Source organism: Salvelinus fontinalis, chromosome 20 (genome assembly GCF_029448725.1).
Source record: "Salvelinus fontinalis isolate EN_2023a chromosome 20, ASM2944872v1, whole genome shotgun sequence".
Lineage (NCBI taxonomy): Eukaryota > Metazoa > Chordata > Actinopteri > Salmoniformes > Salmonidae > Salvelinus > Salvelinus fontinalis.
In genome coordinates this window covers 10,301,168-10,320,063 of record NC_074684.1, presented here as the reverse complement: position 1 = coordinate 10,320,063, position 18,896 = coordinate 10,301,168, and the positions used below count along the sequence as shown (strand labels likewise).

At 41.3% G+C, this 18,896-nt stretch overlaps 1 protein-coding gene across 3 annotated transcripts; it reads left to right on the top strand.

Moving 5' to 3' along the window:
- The first annotated feature begins 381 nt into the window (after positions 1–381).
- Positions 382–18,836, top strand: LOC129817271 (BTB/POZ domain-containing protein 9-like). Of its 3 annotated transcripts, none has more exons than XM_055872360.1 (11): positions 382–708; positions 1,724–1,942; positions 4,496–4,859; positions 5,100–5,367; positions 5,550–5,769; positions 8,413–8,532; positions 8,645–8,754; positions 8,925–9,114; positions 9,227–9,334; positions 9,444–9,522; positions 16,981–18,836. In XM_055872360.1, the coding sequence occupies exons 2-11, from the start codon at positions 1,755–1,757 to the stop codon at positions 17,179–17,181; spliced, it is 1,848 nt and encodes a 615-aa protein (XP_055728335.1). In that variant the 5' UTR covers positions 382–708; positions 1,724–1,754; the 3' UTR covers positions 17,182–18,836. The 3 variants fall into 3 exon arrangements, with proteins under 3 accessions (XP_055728335.1, XP_055728336.1, XP_055728337.1); XM_055872361.1 differs by lacking the exon at positions 382–708 and adding an exon at positions 739–1,225; XM_055872362.1 differs by lacking the exon at positions 382–708 and having other exon boundaries at positions 1,855–2,377.
- The last annotated feature ends 60 nt before the right edge of the window (positions 18,837–18,896 follow it).

Sequence of the window (18,896 nt, the reverse complement as noted above, 5' to 3'; positions counted from 1 at the left end):
TCCAAAAAGCAAATGCTTGTGTTAATGAATTTTTACCATATTGCCAATTTTGACTGTTTGGCTTTGATAACTAGTGCCACCCCTTAGACAATGAGAGGAAATAGAGAATATCAAAAGTATCACCAAGACAGTAACTTCAGAGATGAGCTGGGTTAGTTATAAAAAACCTTTGGTAACTCTAGTTTCACACATACATGAAGATGGCGCATATTATACTGTAAAAAATAGAGATGGCATTCTTGAGGGGGGCGTTCATGCAGGAACCAATGGTATGCTCGAAGGGGAGGCGTTCATGCAGGAACCAATGGAATGCTCGAGGGGGGGAGTTCTTGTAGATTCAAGAACGTCCATATGCAGAAACAACCCGAATTGCGGGCCGCAATCACAAACTGTTCAGATTTACAGGAATTTACATTGTTGTTAAGTGATCATTTTCTCATGAATCACATCCACCACCTGCATTTACACTGTTTGTCCATACACAGGGGGCGCTATTGTTTCATGGAACAGTGTCGTTTCCCCACCCTAACAACATCCGGGTTGTTACGCTACTTAGTTGTGTTTGCGATGGTAGCGTTTTTTTAGTACTGATAGCAATTATTCATGACGAAATTTTCAATACTGTCATTTGATTGAATAAAGGGGAAAATAACGTCAAGGAAGAGGCTTCGTGGAAGGGAGAACGAAGTGGATATGCTTATTGTGCAGGTATGTCACACGGGTGAAACCCAAGCTGCTGTATCAGTTGACCGCATCACAGATCAGTAGGACAGATATAACAATGAGACAGATATTTCACCGGATGTATAAATGTGAAGCAACCGCTTAGCGTTATGGTAGTGAGGGGAAGCACAGTGGTAGGTAGTGGAAGAAGATGGATCAAGATGGATTTTGCCCGACATTCTGCTAATTACTAATCGATGAAACATTTGAGCTCAATACATTTTTCTGTTCCCAAAACTAGAATTTGTTACAGAGTGGACTACGTTTTGTAGACTTGAGCATTTGCCAAAGTTAAAAATAATTGCGTCGTTAAACAAGATTGCAAAGGCGAATTAAGTTATTGCACACACGCCCTTTGCAGAGTAGGCGGTCCCTAACGGAAATATGCAAATAGTATCTCGAACGCGCCAATAAGATCTCGCTAGCTCGTGCATGGCTCTGCCCACCCAGCTTGTTCTGTCCACTATTACTAATTTGTTCCCATTTCAAACGACAGGCTGTGGTATGGCTTGGTTTAGTTATACAAATCTTTGCCTCAGTGGCTGATATGGCTAGCTACGCTGAATAGTTTCACATTTTTGATTTATTAGCTAGTTAGATGATTCCTGTATTTCAAGTTGTCTACCTATTATAACAAATACATAATGTCATTGTTACCCACATTACACAGTAGCTATCTAACTGTTATCCGCTAGCTCCGTCTACAGCGGGGCTGTTTTAATTCCGGTCCTGGAGCCAGGGCCGAAACACTTCTGGTTTTTGTTTCTACCTTCCTTTTAGTTTATTGCACTCACCTGGTGTCCCAGGTCTGAACTAGTACATTATTAGAAGTAGAGTTTGAAAACCAGAAGTGTTTCCGCCCTCCAGGACCTTCATTGAACAGGGCTGTTCAAGGTCTACAGTTATCAAAAGTTAGCTACTGTAGCTAGATACTTAAGACAGTGTGTGCGTTGCCAGTTTCAATGACACCAATTAACCAGCTTGTCTTCTCTTCTGTCAGATGTTATTGTGACGCCCCAAGTCTAACCACAATGAGTAGCAACAGCCATCCTTTGCGTCCACTGGCCTCAGTGTCAGAGATTGACCACATCCATCTACTCTCCGAGCAGCTGGGTGCTTTGGTTCCAGGTGAAGAGTACAGTGATGTCACCTTCATTGTGGAGGAGAAACGCTTTCCGGCCCATAGGGTCATCTTGGCAGCACGCTGTCACTACTTCAGGTACACCTGTTTTGGGTGGTTGTAAAATATTTTGGGTATCTCAGATCTCAGTTTGTTCTACCAATTCTCACATAGGGACTGGGAGGAAGGATTGTTTGACATGCTTTTTACATTTGTATCACAAACCATTTTGTAGAAAATCATGATGGAAGTGGCAATTTTACGCCCTTTTTAGACCTATACATGCCTCCTGTAAGACCTTATGATCGGTGAACCATATATGATACAGACAACATCTTGATGTCAATCTACTCTTTATCGGGTGCTCTAACATAGAGTATGTCTAGATTAGAGGTCGGCCGATTTATTAGGGCCGATTTCAAGTTTTCATAACAATCGGTAATCAGCATTTTTGGACGCCGATTACATTGCACTCCACGAGGAGACTGCGTGGCAGCCTGACCACCTGTTACGCGAGTGCAGCAAGGAACCAAGGTAAGTTGCTAGCTAGCATTAAACTTATCTTATAAAAAAACTATCTTAACATAACCACTAGTTAACTACACATGATTGATGATATTACTAGTTTAACTAGCTTGTCCTGCGTTGCAAGTAATCAATGCGGTTAATTTATCATCGAATCACAGCCTACTTCGCCAAACGGGTGACGATTTCACAAGCACATTCGCGAAAAAGCACTGTCGTTGCACCAATATACCTAACCATAAACATCAATGCCTTTCTTAAAATCAATACACAAGTATATATTTTTAAACCTGCATATTTAGTTAATTAAAAGAAATTCGTGTTAGCAGGCAATATTATCTAGAGATATTGTGGTACTTCTCTTGCGTTCTGTGCAAGCAGAGTCAGGGTATATTGTGGTGTCATATTTCTGCTTTACCAAATGAGAGTTACAATCTACACACCAGTCAGTTATACTTAAACAACATCTTTAATAATAATAAGCTTTGCAATAGCCTTTTGACTTTCAATGATGCGCCATCTCTAATGAACCATTGAAAAGTGACTACAGAAAAGTAGAAAGATCTTTTATAGCCAAGATACACCCCTCTCAACTTGCATGACAAATCACAGATCTTAGGAACAGTTCACAAAAGGTTAAGATTTGTATGAAAGATATCTATAAAACAGCAGACAGTTACTGCTGTGTCAACAGTTTTCATTGTAAAGACCAGTGTCTGGCCCCCTCACTCCAAAAGGGAACTGTTTCTCCCTGATACGGCATAGAACAGAACCATTAGGAACCACTGGAATGCTCTTTAGGTTTTATCACCCAAAGACATGGTAAATCTTCTCTGTCAGTGCTATCTCATAGAGGCCCATCCTCAGTGGAACACACACACAATACTCTATTCTGTTGAATAAAACAACCATTATAATGAAATACAAGCAATATAATATAATCTTACAAGCATTATAACATAACCTTGCAATTTTCCACGACAATATGCAGTAGTTTGGGCCGCCTGGCTTGTTGCGAACTGTGTGAAGACCATTTCTTCCTAACAAAGACCGTAATTAATTTGCCAGAATTTTACATAATTATGACATAACATTGAAGGTTGTGCAATGTAACAGCAATATTTAGACTTATGGATGCCACCCGTTCAATAAAATACGGAACGGTTCCGTATTTCACTGAAAGAATAAACGTTTTGTTTACGGATTTGAACATATTAATGACCTAAGGCTCGTATTTCTGTGTGTTTATTATATTATAATTAAGTCTATGATTTGATATTTGATAGAGCAGTCTGACTGAGTGGTGGTAGGCAGCAGCAGGCTCGTAAGCATTCATTCAAATAGCACTTTCCTGCGTTTGCCAGCATTTCCTTGCAATGCTTGAAGCACAGCGCTGTTTATGACTTCAAGCCTATCAACTCCCGAGTTTAGGCTGGCAATACTTTAGTGCCTATAAGAACATCCAATAGTCCAAGGTCTATGAAATATAAATGGTATAGAGAGAAATAGTCCTATAATAACTACAACCTAAAACTTCTTAACTGGGAATATTGAAGACTCGTGTTAAAAGGAACCACCAGCTTTCATATGTTCTCATGTTCTGAGCAAGGAACTTAATCGTTAGCTTTTTTACATGGCACATATTGCACTTTTACTTTCTTCTCCAACACTGTTTTTGCATTATTTAAACCAAATTGAACATGTTTCATTATTTATTTGAGACTAAATTGATTTTTATTTATGTATTATATTAAGTAAAAATAAGTGTTCATTCAGTATTGTTGTAATTGTCATTATTACAAATAAATAAAAATCGGCGGATTAATCAGTATCTGCTTTTTTTGGTCCTCCAATAATCGGTATCGGCGTTGGAAAATCATAATCTGTCGACCTCTAGTCTAGATTCTAAAATACAAATGTTGACACTAATTTATTCAACATTATAATTATCTCAACTACCATTTTTGAGTTAGCTTATTTTTAGACATTTTAGATAATCATATTTTTAATCTTGAATAAATTGTGAACATTTTTATTTCAGAATCTTAACATACTTCATATGAGCACACTAAAAGGAGTAGCTAGGACTAGGTAACAGTCTATGAGATGTGTAATCCTTGTCCCCAGAGCTCTGCTGTATGGCGGGATGAAGGAGTCCCAGCCGCAGGCGGAGGTGACCCTGGAGGAGACACGAGCCGAGGCCTTCTCCATGCTCCTCAACTACCTTTACACGGGCCGGGCTAGCCTCAGCTCAGCCCGCGAGGAGGTGCTGCTGGACTTCCTGGGTCTGGCCCACCGCTATGGCCTCCAGCCACTAGAGGACTCCACCTCAGAGTTCCTGCGCACCATCCTGCATACGCACAATGTGTGTTTGGTGTTTGACGTGGCCAGCATGTACTGTCTGAGTGCACTCAGTGCAGCGTGCTGCGCCTACATGGACCGTCGTGCCCCAGAGGTCCTGGCCTCAGACGGCTTCCTCACATTGTCCAAGGTGAGTGAGAGTAGGCAGGGTCTTGTTCATTAGGCAACAAACATGGAAGGACATGGACCAAAACAGGAAGGGAACTACCTGGACTAATAAGAAATGTATGTTTTTATTGCTAAATGTTTTCAAACGATTTTCATTGTGTGCCCTAATGAACAAGACCCAGATCCAGTAAATATGACTGAATCCAATTTGATAGAAGTAGTATTAACTGAATATCTTTTTATCCTCTCTCTCTCTGTGCAGACTGCTCTGCTGACCGTATTACGGAGGGACTCATTTGCAGCGAGCGAGAAGGAGATCTTCCAGGCGCTGTGTCATTGGAGCCGACAGAACGGCGAGGGAAGCGCCACGCAGGAAGTGTTGGCAGCTGTGCGGCTGCCGCTCATGAGCCTGACGGAGATGCTAAATGTGGTGCGTCCCTCGGGACTGCTCAACCCAGACGACCTGCTGGACGCCATCAAGACCCGCTCAGAGAGTCGCGACATGGACCTCAACTACCGCGGCATGCTCAGTGAGTCTATGGCTTTCGATGCTGTTCTAGTAGTCGGCAACTAATAGCGTAAATTGTCAATGGGAGTCTGTGTATTCTGTTTGCGTTTGAATTCTGTATGTGTCTCTTTGTATTCCGTGTGTGTGTGTGTGAGATATGTATTTAATATTATGTATTCAATGTGATGCCTTTGTGTCCTACAGTCCCAGAGGAGAACATTGCCACCATGAAGTACGGGGCCCAGGTGGTGAAGGGAGAGCTGAAGTCAGCGCTGCTGGACGGAGACACCCAGAACTACGACCTGGACCACGGCTTCTCCAGACACCCCATAGAGGAGGACGGCCGCGCTGGCCTTCAGATCAAACTGGGCCAGGCCTCTATCATCAACCACATCCGCATCCTGCTCTGGGACCGGGACAGCCGGTGAGTGAGATCCAGCATGTTTTAAGGTATCAGTTTAAGCAAGGCACGATCGCTAATCTTGATCACATAATGAGTAATTATTTGGGATGCAAGGTGTTATGCCAATCAGTGATTCTGCTAAGTCCAACTGCATTATAGGCTATCAAACACGCATTCATTCCTCTGAAGGTTTTGCTCAACTGATGAGCAATGTTTTTATATACAGTACCAGTCAAGTTTGGACACACCTACTCATTCAAGGGTTTTTCTTTATTTTGGCTATTTTCTACATTGTAGAATAATCATCAAACCTATGAAATAACGCATATGGAATCATGTAGTAACCAAAAAAGTGTTAAACAAATCAAAATATATTATATATTTGAGTTTCTTCGAAGTAGCCACCCTTTGCCTTGATGACAGGTTTGCACACTCTTGGCATTCTCTCAACCAGCTTCATGAGGTAGTCACCTGGAATGCATTTCAATTAACACGTGTGCCTTAAGTTAATTTGTGGAATTTCTTTCCTCTGTGTTTTCAATTGTGCACCATTTGGTAAAAGACCAAGTCCATATTATGGCAAGAACAGCTCAAATAAGCAAAGAGAAATGAGTCCATCATTACTTTAACCTGTCTAGGACTGCTCGCCAACAGCCAATGAAATTGCAGGGCACCAAATTCAATCAACAGAAATCTCATAATTCTATTTTCTTAAACATACAAGTATTAGACACCATTTTAAAGATACAATTCTCGTTAATCCAACAACAGTGTACGATTTCAAAAAAGCTTTTCGGTGAAAGCAGAACATATCATTATGTTAGGTCAGCAACTAGTCACAGAAAGCATACAGCGATTTTTCAACCTAAGAGAGGAGTCACAAAAAGCAGAAATATTGATCAAATTATTCACTAACCTTTGATATTCTTCATCAGATGACACTCCCGGGACAACATGTTACACAATACATGTATGTTTTGTTCCATCAACCTCAGTTTACATTTGGCTTTGCCCCCAAAACATTCCATGAATTTGCACAGAGCCACATCAAATCACAGAAATACTCATAATAAACATTGATTAAAGATACAAGTGTTATTCACAGATTTAAAGATATACTTCTCCTTAATGCAACTGCTGTGTCAGATTTCTAAAAAACTTTACGGAAAAGGCAAACCATGCAATAATCTGAGTACGCTCAAACGACAAATCAACCCAAAGAGATATCCGCCATGTTGGAGTCAACATAAGTCAGAAATAGCATTATAAATATTCACTTTGATGATCTTCATCAGAATACACTCCCAGGAATCCCAGTTCCACAATAAATTATTGATTTGTTCAATGAAGTCCATCATTTATGTCCAAATTCCTCCTTGTTCGCGCGTTCAGTACACAATCTACACTCACGCTGCGCAGGCAGGTCCAGGCAAAAGTTCAGACGAAGCCATATTACAGTCCATAGAAACATGTCAAACGAAGTATAGAATCAATCTTTAGGATGTTAACATAAATCTTCAATAATGTTCCAACCGGAGAATTCCTTTGTCTTCAGAAAAGCAACGTGAGCGAGCATCACGGGCTCCTGGCATTCTGCCAGAGCCCTGACTCATTGCCCTCTCATTCGGCCCCACTTCCCAGTAGAAGCATCAAACAAGGTTCTAAAGACTGACATCTAGTGGAAGCCTTAAGAAGTGCAACATGACCAATATCCTACTATCTTCAATAGGGAATGAGTTGAAAAACGACCAACCTCAGATTTCCCACTTCCTGGTTGGATTTTTTCTCAGGTTTTTGCCTGCCATATGAGTTCTGTTATACTCACAGACATTATTCAGGGTGTTTTCTATCCAAATCTACTAATAATATGCATATCCTAGCATCTGGGCCTGAGTAGCAGGCAGTTTACTCTGGGCACGCTTTTCATCCAAACGTGAAAATGCTTTACGGAAAAAGCACACCATGCAATAATCTGAGTACAGCGCTCAGAGACCAACACATTTACATTTAAGTCATTTAGCAGACGCTCTTATCCAGAGCGACTTACAAATTGGACACAACCCAAACATATCCGCCATGGTGTGTAGTCAACAGAAGCCAGAAATAGCATTATAAATATTCACTTACCTTTGATCTTCATCAGAATGCACTCCCAGGAATCCCAGTTCCACAATAAATGTTTGTTTTGTTCGATAACGTCCATCATTTGTCCAAATACCTCCTTTTTGTTAGCGCGTTTAGCCCAGTAATCACAATTCATGACGCGCGATCACTAGGTGCGGACGAAAAGTCAAAAAGTTCCGTTACAGTCCGCAGAAACATGTCAGACGATGTATAGAATCAATCTTTAGGATGTTTTTAACATTAATCTTCAATAATGTTGAAACCGGAGAATTCCGGTTAAAAAAAATTGATTTGTTTAACCCTTTTTTGGTTACTACATGATTCCATATGTGTTATTTCATAGTTTTGATCTCTTCACTATTATTGTACAATGTAGAAAATTGTAAAAATAAAGAAAAACCTTGAATGAGTAGGTGTGTCTGAACTTTTGATTTGTACTGTATACATTGCAGTAATGTTACTATCATGCTGATAATAGAGATACTCATCAGCTATGCTTTGGTAACTGGGTTTTGTATAATCCATATCTGTTTTTTGTAGGTCTTACTCCTACTATATTGAAGTGTCCATGGATGAGCTGGATTGGGTGCGTGTTGTGGACCATTCCAAGTACCTGTGTCGCTCTTGGCAGAACCTCTACTTTACACCACGTGTGGCCAGGTAAAACCTCACCCATTGCATCTCTGCCTGTGGTTTCCTATGGTTGGCACCAATTTTGACTTTTGGTTCTACAACAGTGGGTGTGATTTTTATTTGTTCCCTTGTGTCCCAGGTATGTGCGCATTGTGGGGACGCACAACACTGTCAACAAGGTCTTCCACCTGGTGGCTTTCGAGTGCATGTTCACACACCGCTCCTTCACTCTGGAAAAGGGTATTCTCGGTAAGGCAGGAATATCAATCGTTATACTAGTGTTACATTTGATTCTTAAGATGCCAGGTCGGATCAACATAAACATCATACTACTCTCTCCAATCCTCTTCTTTATTCCCAATCCTCTCTCTTCTACTGCTTTTTTGCCTCTGCTTTTTTTTCATCCTTCATATATGCAGTCCCTAATGAGAATGTGGCTACCATCGCGGCCTGTTCCAGTGTCATCGAGGGGGTTAGTCGGAGCAGAAATGCTCTGCTCAATGGGGACACGCGCAACTATGACTGGGACTCGGGCTACACCTGTCACCAGCTGGGCTCTGGGGCCATTGTCATTCAACTGGCTCAACCCTACACTATTGGCTCCTTAAGGTAGGGGTGGGTGTGTGTGTTCACTCATGTTGAGTCTTGTAGGTTTTGTATCTGTCTGCACATTTGATTAAAAAAATTATGCAAATGATTTAGTTATTTTCCATCTGGACAGACTGCTACTGTGGGACTGTGATGAGCGATCCTACAGTTACTACATTGAGGTCTCCACCAATCAGCAGCAGTGGACAAAAGTGGTGGACCGCACCAAGGTGCCATGTCGGTAAGACTCCCAGTCTGTCTTCAAGTCTCCCTTTCCCATACTCTTTTCAGATTATCTTTGTATAATACTGTCCATCTGAGATCTTTTAAGTTTTGTTTTTCTTCAACAGATCATGGCAGACACTCAAATTCGACAAGCAGCCTGCCTCTTTTATTCGCATCGTGGGAACTAACAATACTGCAAATGAGGTGAGAGGATTGCGCATACACCGTAATTAAAAAAATATTTTGTCTGGATTTTTGCATTTACAGGGCTCCATACTGCAACCATTTAGTCACATTTTGCAACCCTTTGACTTGGCTGTGTAAGTAAAATGTTGTATTGGTCGCAAACAGAATATATCTGGAATATAGATATGTACAGTGCCTTCGGAAAGTATTCAGACCCCTTGACTTTTTCATATGTTGTTAGGTTACAGCCTTATTAAATTTTTTATTTTTTACATAAGAATTCAGACCCTTTTCTCAGTACTTTGTTGAAGCACCTTTGGCAGCGATTACAGCTTGGAATCTTCTTGGGTATGACACTACAAGCTTGGCACACCCGTATATGGGGAGTTTCTCACAATTTTCTCTGCAGATACTCTCAAGCTCTGTCAGGTTGAATGGGGAGCGTTGCTGCACAACTATTTTCAGGTCTCTCCAGAAATGTTCGATCTGGTCCGTGCTCTGGCTGGGCCACTCAAGGACATTCAGAGACTTGTCCCGAAGGCACTCCTACATTGTTTTGGCTGTGTGCTTAGGGTCATTGTCTTGTTGGAAGGTGAACCTTTGCCCCAGTCAGAGGTCTTGAGTGCTCTGGAGCAGGTTTTCATCAAGGATCTCTCTGTGCTTTGCTCCGTTCACCTTTGCCTCGATCGTGACTAGTCTCCCAGTCCCTGCCGCTGAAAAACATCCCCACAGCATGATGATGCTGCCACCACCATGCTTCACCATAGAGATGATGCCAGGTTTCCTTCAGACTTGGCATTCAGGCCAAAGAGAATGCTTGGCATTCAGGCCAAAGAGTTCTGTCTTGGTTTCATCAGACCAGAGAATCTTGTTTCTCATAGTCTGAGAGTCTTTAGGTGCCAAACTCCAAGCGGGCTGTCATGTGCCTTTTACTGAGGAGTGACTTCTGTCTGGTCACTCTACCATAAAGGCCTGATTGGTGGAGTGCTGTGGAGATGGTTGTCCTTCTGGAAGGTTCTCCCATCTCCACAGAGGAACTCTAGAGCTCTGTCAGTGACCATCGGGTTCTTGGTCACCTCCCTGACCAAGGCCCTTTTCCTCCGATTGCTCAGTTTGGCCGAGCAGCCACTTTAGGAAGAGTTTCGGCGGTTCCAAACTTTTTTCCATTTAAGAATGATGGAGGCAACTTTGTTCTTGGGGACCTTCAGTGCTGCCAACATTTTTTGCTACCGTTCCCCAGATCTATGCCTCGACACAATCCTGTTTCGGAGCTCTACGGACAATTCCTTCAACCTTATTGCTTGGTTTTTGCTCTGACATGCACTGTCAACTGTTGGACCTTATATAGACAGGTGTGTGCCTTTCCAAATCACGTCCAATCAAGTTATAGAAACATCTCATAGATGATCAATGAAAACAGGATGCACCTGAGCTCAATTTCAAGTCTCATAGCAAAGGGTCTGAATTCTTATGTAAATAAGGTATTTCTGGTTTTAACATTTCAATTTGGAAACATTTCTAAAAACCAGTTTTTGCTTCGTCATTATGGGGTATTGTATGTAGATTGAGTTATTTTTATTTAAATCCATTTTAGAATAAGTCGGTAACGTAACAAAATGTTGAAAAAGTCAAGGAGTCTGAATACTTTCTGAAGCCACTGTATATGATGGTATGTATGGACAGTATATGAATAGAAAATGTGTGTACAGCAGTAGTTATATAGGATGAGCCTTGACTAGAATACAGTTGAAGTCGGAAGTTTACATACATTAGGTTGGAGTCATTAAAACTCGTTTTTCAACCACTCCACAAATTTCTTGTTAACACACTATAGTTTTGGCAAGTCAGTTTGGACATCTACTTGCATGACCCAAGTAATTTTTCTAACAATTGCTTACAGACAGATTATTTCACTTATAATTCACTGTGTCACAATTCCAGTGGCTCAGAAGTTTACATACACTAAGTTGACTGGGAAAATTCTAGAAAATCATGTCATTGCTTTAGGAGCTTCTGATAGGCTAATTGACAACATTTGAGTCAATTGGAGGTGTACCTGTGGATGTATTTCAAGGCCTGCCGTCAAACTAAGTGCCTCTTTGCTTGACATCATGGGAAAATCTAAATAAATCAGCCAAGACCTCAAAATAAAATTGTAGACCACAAGTCTGGTTCATCATTGGGAGCAATTTCCAAACGTCTGAAGGTACCACGTTCATCTGTACAAACAGTAGTACGCAAGTATAAACACCATGGGACCACACAGCCGTCATACCACTCAGAGATGCGTTCTGTCTCCTAGAGATGAACGTACTTTGGTGCGAAAAGTGCAAAGGAATCCCAGAACAACAGCAAAGGACCTTGTGAACATGCTGGAGGAAACGGGTACAAAAGTATCTATATCCACAGTAAAATGAGTCCTATATCGACATAACCTGAAAGGCCGCTCAGCAAGGAAGAAGCCACTGCTCCAAAACTGCCATTAAAAAAAAGACATTGTAAAGTCCATGGAGAATAAGAGCACCTCCTCCCAGCTGTCCAGTGCACTGAGACTAGGAAACACTGTCAACACTGATAAATATACGATAATTGAGAATTTCAATAAGCATTTTTCTACGGCCGGCCATGCTTTCCACCTGGCTACCCCTACCCCGGTCAACAGCTCTGCACCCCCCGCAGCAACCTGCCCAAGCCCCCTTCCACTTCTCCTTCACCCAAATCAAGATAGCTGATGTTCTGAAAGAGCTGCAAAATCTGGACCCCTACAAATCTGCTGGGATAGACAATCTGGACCCTTTCTCTCAAATTATCCGCTGCCATTTTTGCAACTGCCCTTACTAGCCTGTTCAACCTCTTTCGTATCGTCTGAGATCCCTAAAGATTGGAAAGCTGCTGCGGTCATCCCCCTCTTCAAAGGGGGGTGACACTCTAGACCCAAACTGTTACAGACCTATATACATTCTGCCCTGCCTTTCTAAAGTCTTCGAAAGCCAAGTTAACAAACAGATCACTGACCATTTCGAATCCCACAGTACCTTCTCCGCTATGCAATCTGGTTTCAGAGCTGGTCAAGGGTGCAACTCAGCCATGCTCAAGGTCCTAAACGATATCATAATCGCCATAGATAAAAGACAATACTGTGCAGCCGTCTTCATCGACCTGGCCAAGGCTTTTGACTCTGTCAATCACCGCATTCTTATCGGCAGACTCATTGGCCTTGGTTTCTCAAATGACTGCCTCGCCTGGTTCACCAACTACTTCTCAGAAAGAGTTCAGTGTGTCAAATCGGAGGGCATGTTATCCAGATCTCTATGGGGGTGCCACAGGGTTCAATTCTCGGGCCGACTATTTTCTCTGTATATATCAATGATGTCGCTCTTGCTGCTGGTGATTCTCTGATCCACCTCTACGCAGATAACACCATTCTGTATACATCTGGCCCTCTTTTGGACACGGTGTTAACAAACCTCCAAACAAGCTTCAATGCCATACAACACTCCTTCCGTGGCCTCCAACTGCTCTTTAAATGCTAGTAAAACTAAATGCATGTCTTCAACTGATCGCTGCCCACACCCGCCCCTCTGACTAGCATCACTACTCTGGACTGTTCTGACTAGAATATGTGGACAACTACAAAGTCCTAGGTGTCTGGTTAGACTGTAAACTCTCATTCCAGATTCACATTAAGCATCTCCAGTCTAGAATCGGCTTCATTTTTCGCAACAAAGCATCCTTCACTCATGCTGCTAAACATACCCTCATAAAACTGACTATCCTACCGATTCTTGACTTTGGCGATGTCATTTACAAAATAGCCTCCAACACTCTAATCAGCAAATTCGATGTAGTCTATCACAGTGCCATTCGTTTTGTCACTAAAGCCCCATGTACTTCTCACCACTGCGACCTGTATGCTTTCGTTGGCTGGCCCTCGCTACATATTCGTTGCCAAACCCACTGGCTCCAGGTCATCTATAAGTCTTTGCTAGGTAAAGACCCGCCTTATCTCAGTGAATAAAAAAGACTATGTCCTTTGTGTCTTTTAGAAAAATAAATGATAAAATTATCATTCATCCACCCAGAGGAGATAAAATGAACACAAGGAAAGAGCGTGAGAGAGGGGGGGTTGAGATGTGGTGGTGGTAATGCAACACCCACCCGTACCAGCAGATATTTTTCACTGATCATCCCCAAAGCCAACACCTGCTTTGGCTGCCTTTCCTTTCAGTTATCTGCTGCCAATGACTGGAATAAATTGCAAAAATCGCTGAAGTTGGAGACATATCTCCCTCACTAACTTTAAGCAACCGCTATCTGAGCAGCTTACCGATCGCTGCAGCTGTACACAGCCCATTTGTAAATAGCCCACCCAACTACCTCATCCCCATATTATTATTATTATTATTATTATTATTATTTTTTGCTCTTTTGCACCACAGTATCTCTACTTGTTCATCATCATCTGCACATCTATCACTCCAGTGTTAATGCTAAATTGTAATTATTTCGCCCCTTTGGCCTATTTATTGCCTTACCGCCCTAATCTTTCTACATTTACACACACTGTATATAGAATTTTCTATTGTGTTATTGACTGTACGTTTGTCTATCCCATGTGTAACTCTGTGTTGTTTTGTCGCACTGCTTTGCTTTAACTTGGCCAGGTCGCAGTTGTAAATGAGAACTTGTTCTCAACTGGCCTACCTGGTTAAATAAAAGTGAAACAAAATAAAAACTGCCTGCCATCCAGGACATCTACAGCACCCGGTGTCACAGTAAGGCCAAGAAGATCATCAAGGACCTCAGCCACAGCCTGTTCACCCTACTAATATTTAGAAGGTAGAGACAGTACAGGTGCATCAAAGCTGGGACCGAGAGACTGAAAAACAGCTTCTATCGCCATCAGTCTGTTAAAAAGCCACCACCAGCCAGCCTCCGCCCAGTACCCTGCCCTGAACTTAGTCACTGTTACTTGCCAACTACCACCTGTTACTCTACCCTGTACCAAAGAGACTGCTGCCCTATGTACATAGTCATTGAACACTGGTCATTGAAATTATATTTACATATGGTTTTACTCAATTCATATGTATAGTTGAAGTCGGAAGTTTACATACACCATAGCCAAATACATTTAAACTCAGTTTTTCACAATTCCTGACATTTAATCCTAGTAAAAATTCCCTGTCTTAGGTTAGTTAGGTTTCACCACTTTATTTTAAGAATGTGAAATGTCAGAACAACAGTAGAGAAAATGATTTATTTCATATTTTATTTCTTTCATCACATTCCCAGTGGGTCAGAAGTTTACATGCTACAAAATACTAATTGAGTGTAATGCTTTTAAATTGTTTAACTTGGGTCAAACGTTTCGGGGAGCCTTCCACAAGCTTCCCACAATAAGTTGGGTGAATTTTGGCCCATTCCTCCTGACAGGGCTGGTGTAACTGAGTCAGTTTTGTAGGCCTCTGTGCTCGCACATGTTTTTTTCCCAGTTCTGGCCACAAATTTTCAACATTTCTATTTAAAAAATAAAATGAACCTTTATTAAACTAGGTAGGCCAGTTGTGAACAAGTTCTCATTTACATATGCGACCTGGCCAAGATAAAGCAAAGCAGTGCGACACAAACAACAACAGAGTTACACATGGAATAAACAAACGTACAGTCAATAACAATAGAAAAAGTCTATGTAAAGTGTATCTAAATGGCGTGAGGAGGTAAGGCAATAAATAGGCCATAGTAGCAAAGTAATTACAATTTAGCAAGTTAAACCTGGAATGATAGATGTGAAAATGATGATGTGCAAGTAGAAATACTGGTGTGCAAATAAAAACAATATGGGGGTGAGGTGGGTAGATTGGATGGGCTATTTACAGATGGGCTGTGTACAGCTGCAGAGATCGGTAAGGTGGCCAAAGGAGGTGTTGGCTTTGGGGATGACCAGTGAGATATATAGATGACCTGGAGCCAGTGGGTCTGGCGACGAATATGTAGCGAGGGCCAGCTGACGAGAGCATACAGGTCGCGGTGGTGGTTGGTATATGGGGCTTTGGTGACAAAATGGATGGCACTGTGATAGACTGCAGTGGCTCTGAAGATAGATGGGGGGGAAATCAATTCACATATGGTGTCCAGGGCACAGCTGGGGGCTGAGGGGGGTCTATAACAAGTGGCAATGTTGAGACTTATTTCTGGAAAGGTGGATTTTTAAAAGTATAAGCTCAAACTGTTTAGGCACAGACCTGGATACTAAGCCAGGACTCTGCACGCTATCTCTGCAGTATATTGCAACTCTGCCCCCTTTGGCAGTTCTATCTTGATGGAAAATGTTGGGGGTGGAGATTTCAGAATTTTTGGTGGCCTTCCTAAGCCAGGATTCAGACAAGGCTAGGACATCAGGGTTGGCAGAGTGTGCTAAAGCAGTGAATAAAACAAACTTAGGTAGGAGGCTTCTGATGTTAACATGCATGAAACCAAGACATTTTTACAGTTACAGAAGTCAACAAGTGAGAGCGCCTGGGTAATAGGTGTAGAACTGAGGGCTACAGGGCAGAGTTGTTGGGAAAACACAGCTGTCCTGTGTAATACTAATATCACCGATTTTAAAGGGACAGGTGGTTCTCAGCTTTCTGTTTGTTTTTATTATACCTTCTCAACTCTCCATATTGAGCTTAATAGCAACTATTTTACAACCAAGATATTTGATATGGCTTTGAGATAGTGTGCGTGAAATGCGCATTGGCCATTGCGATTGCATAGGCCTCATTGGTAGGCTACGCCTGTAAAGTTTTGAAGGACATTGCATTTACTGTTAGATTAGTACATGGCTACTAGCAGTGGGTATTATATTTAAGCAATAAGGCCTGAGGGCGTTTGGTGTATGGCCAATATACCACAGCTATTTGCTAATATTATAAACTGGTTACCAATGTAATTAGAGCAGTAAAAATAAATATTTTGTCATACCCGTGGTATACGGTCTGATATACGACGGCTTTCAGCCAATCAGCATTCAGGGCTCAAACCACCCAGTTTATAATTAGAGTTAGTGATCTAGCTAACTAGATCACCACTTACTCAGGTGGGAAATTAGCCCTAAATAAATGTGCCTATTATATTAGTGCACATAAAGATCTCTAAATATCTGGAGATCTCTGGAGCCCTATTTTAACAGTAAAATATAATGACAATAGTCTAATTGTCAACCCAATATTCATGACTATCACTGGATTTGGTTGTGCATATTTTTAATCACAAACAGTTCGAGGAAATAAAATATTTCTGAATACCATCTCACTTCTTAATAAAGCACTTTATTTCTTTGTTAATTACATATGTTTTTCTATTGCGTGACGGTGCAGGGGAACACATGATGCAACCAAATCATGGGCTGGTGCCACCATCTGAAAAACTTAGTGGCACCAGGGGGAAATGTTGTATATTCGTTCCTCATTCCCTGTTTCTCTCTTTCAGGTGTTCCATTGTGTCCACTTTGAGTGTCCGACCCAGTTGGACACGGAGGTGAAAGACGGCAGTCTTGGGCAGGCATCACCATTTGAGTCCAGTTCCACATCCCAGAACCCTAGATCCATGCAGCCATCCCGCACCCACAGTCTTCTCCCCTCCCAGCCCTCCTCATCCTCATCCTCCACTTCCTCACAACCCCACCTCTGAGAGAAAAGGAAAACCCCCAAGAAAACAATTTTGCACAACCTTTATCTATCACACAAGATGCACTGCTAAAATGCTACTCAGCATACAATCCATTTTGATAACAAAAATAAGCCTCTAACGCGTTAACAGAATCTTATATCAATTTCAGGTTTTTAGGGTGCTCATACAGTCCTCCCTGTCTGAAATGATAGACAATGGTGGGAAAAAGGCTATGGAGTAAATTGGTCCATGCATTTCCTGTGAAGTTATTAGCCCACATTTGCTGCCGGTTTAAGGGTACTCAGTTGGCACGCTTCAAAGCCTAGTCGGGCCAGGTGCTATCCAGCCAGTGGAGGTGCAATCAGTACTGCTCATCCAAAGATTAACCAATGCAATACCGCTATCAAGGATTTTCTACTCATGTTGAAAATAGAAAATAAAGGTGAACATGGTCATATTCACCTATGCTGAAGGTTTATATCTGGAAAATGAATTTGATTCACCCCCCCCACACATGAACATTTGGACTTAAAGACTAATATTGCGGTCTTGGCTGAGCAGCACTTCAATGTTTGTTAAATTCATCAGCACTTTGTGGAAATCGGAGGCTGGGAGAATCTATGAACAGCTGATATTTGGCACTTTATTGTTCCCCATATTTACTGTAAGAAAGATGTTACCTAGGTCTACTAAGCACTGGGGAAATGTGCAGTGCTGGTAATAGCTATTTTGGTCTATGGATTTGTTTTGTCATTTTATTGTTGTCCTCACCTTTTTGAGGACAACTTTAATTGCTGCTTGTGCTTACTGCTAAATGTAGATATGATGTGTATATTGTCAATGATTTTGTTTGTGTGGTTTGATTTGTTAAGTTTTGTGTTGGCTCTACTGTTTATTTCTCAGTGATGTGCTTCCTATTATCCCTCACCTCTTCCCTCTTTGTTTTTTGGCTCTTAATATTGCTCTCTACTTTTTCATATTTCCTTTGATCTCCTTTGTTATTTTACAAGCTTTCAAGTAGATTTGAGCAATCCTTTAGATACTTTCACATTGCTGCTATTGCATGAGGGCTGAACATTGACTTAAAGTAAATTAAGTAGAAAGCAGAATACCCTTCTCATATCTATATATTTTCCATTCTCTTTCCTGAATAGTTTTGATTGCAATTTGTTTCTTGTATCATCTTAGTACAATATCATTACTGTACTATACTTTTATCATTTTATCTATATCACTGCCATTAACATACGTTGGGATTTATTTTCAGAAGAGGTCTCTTTTGTAGATGTTTATAGAGATTCAGCAGAAAAGTCTCTCAACCTCTTAGTGTTCAAAAAATATTGATTGATTTGTAAAGTCAAGTATGTTTTGCATTCGTGAGTGCCAAAGGCTTCTTCAGACTGGTGATCTCTGCTTATGGCAAATGTTAGTGGGCCAATAAATGTACATTTTATTGCAGGCAGTGGCTGCAGGAAACGGCATTAAATGTTGTGTGACTCATTTTGCAGTACTTATTGTTAGCACCCTCATCAAACTTGAAAGACCAAATGTTTTTTTTTTTTACATTGCTGATTAATACAGGTTTTAAATGCACCCTTGTCCATCCATCCTCATGATACCCTACCAGCTGGCAATCAAGCTTTTAAACAATACCTTATTAAAGATGTGGAACAAAACATGTTCAACTTGTGTGTCATGAAGACCCATGTAAGTCAGTATGTATTTGACATGTTTTA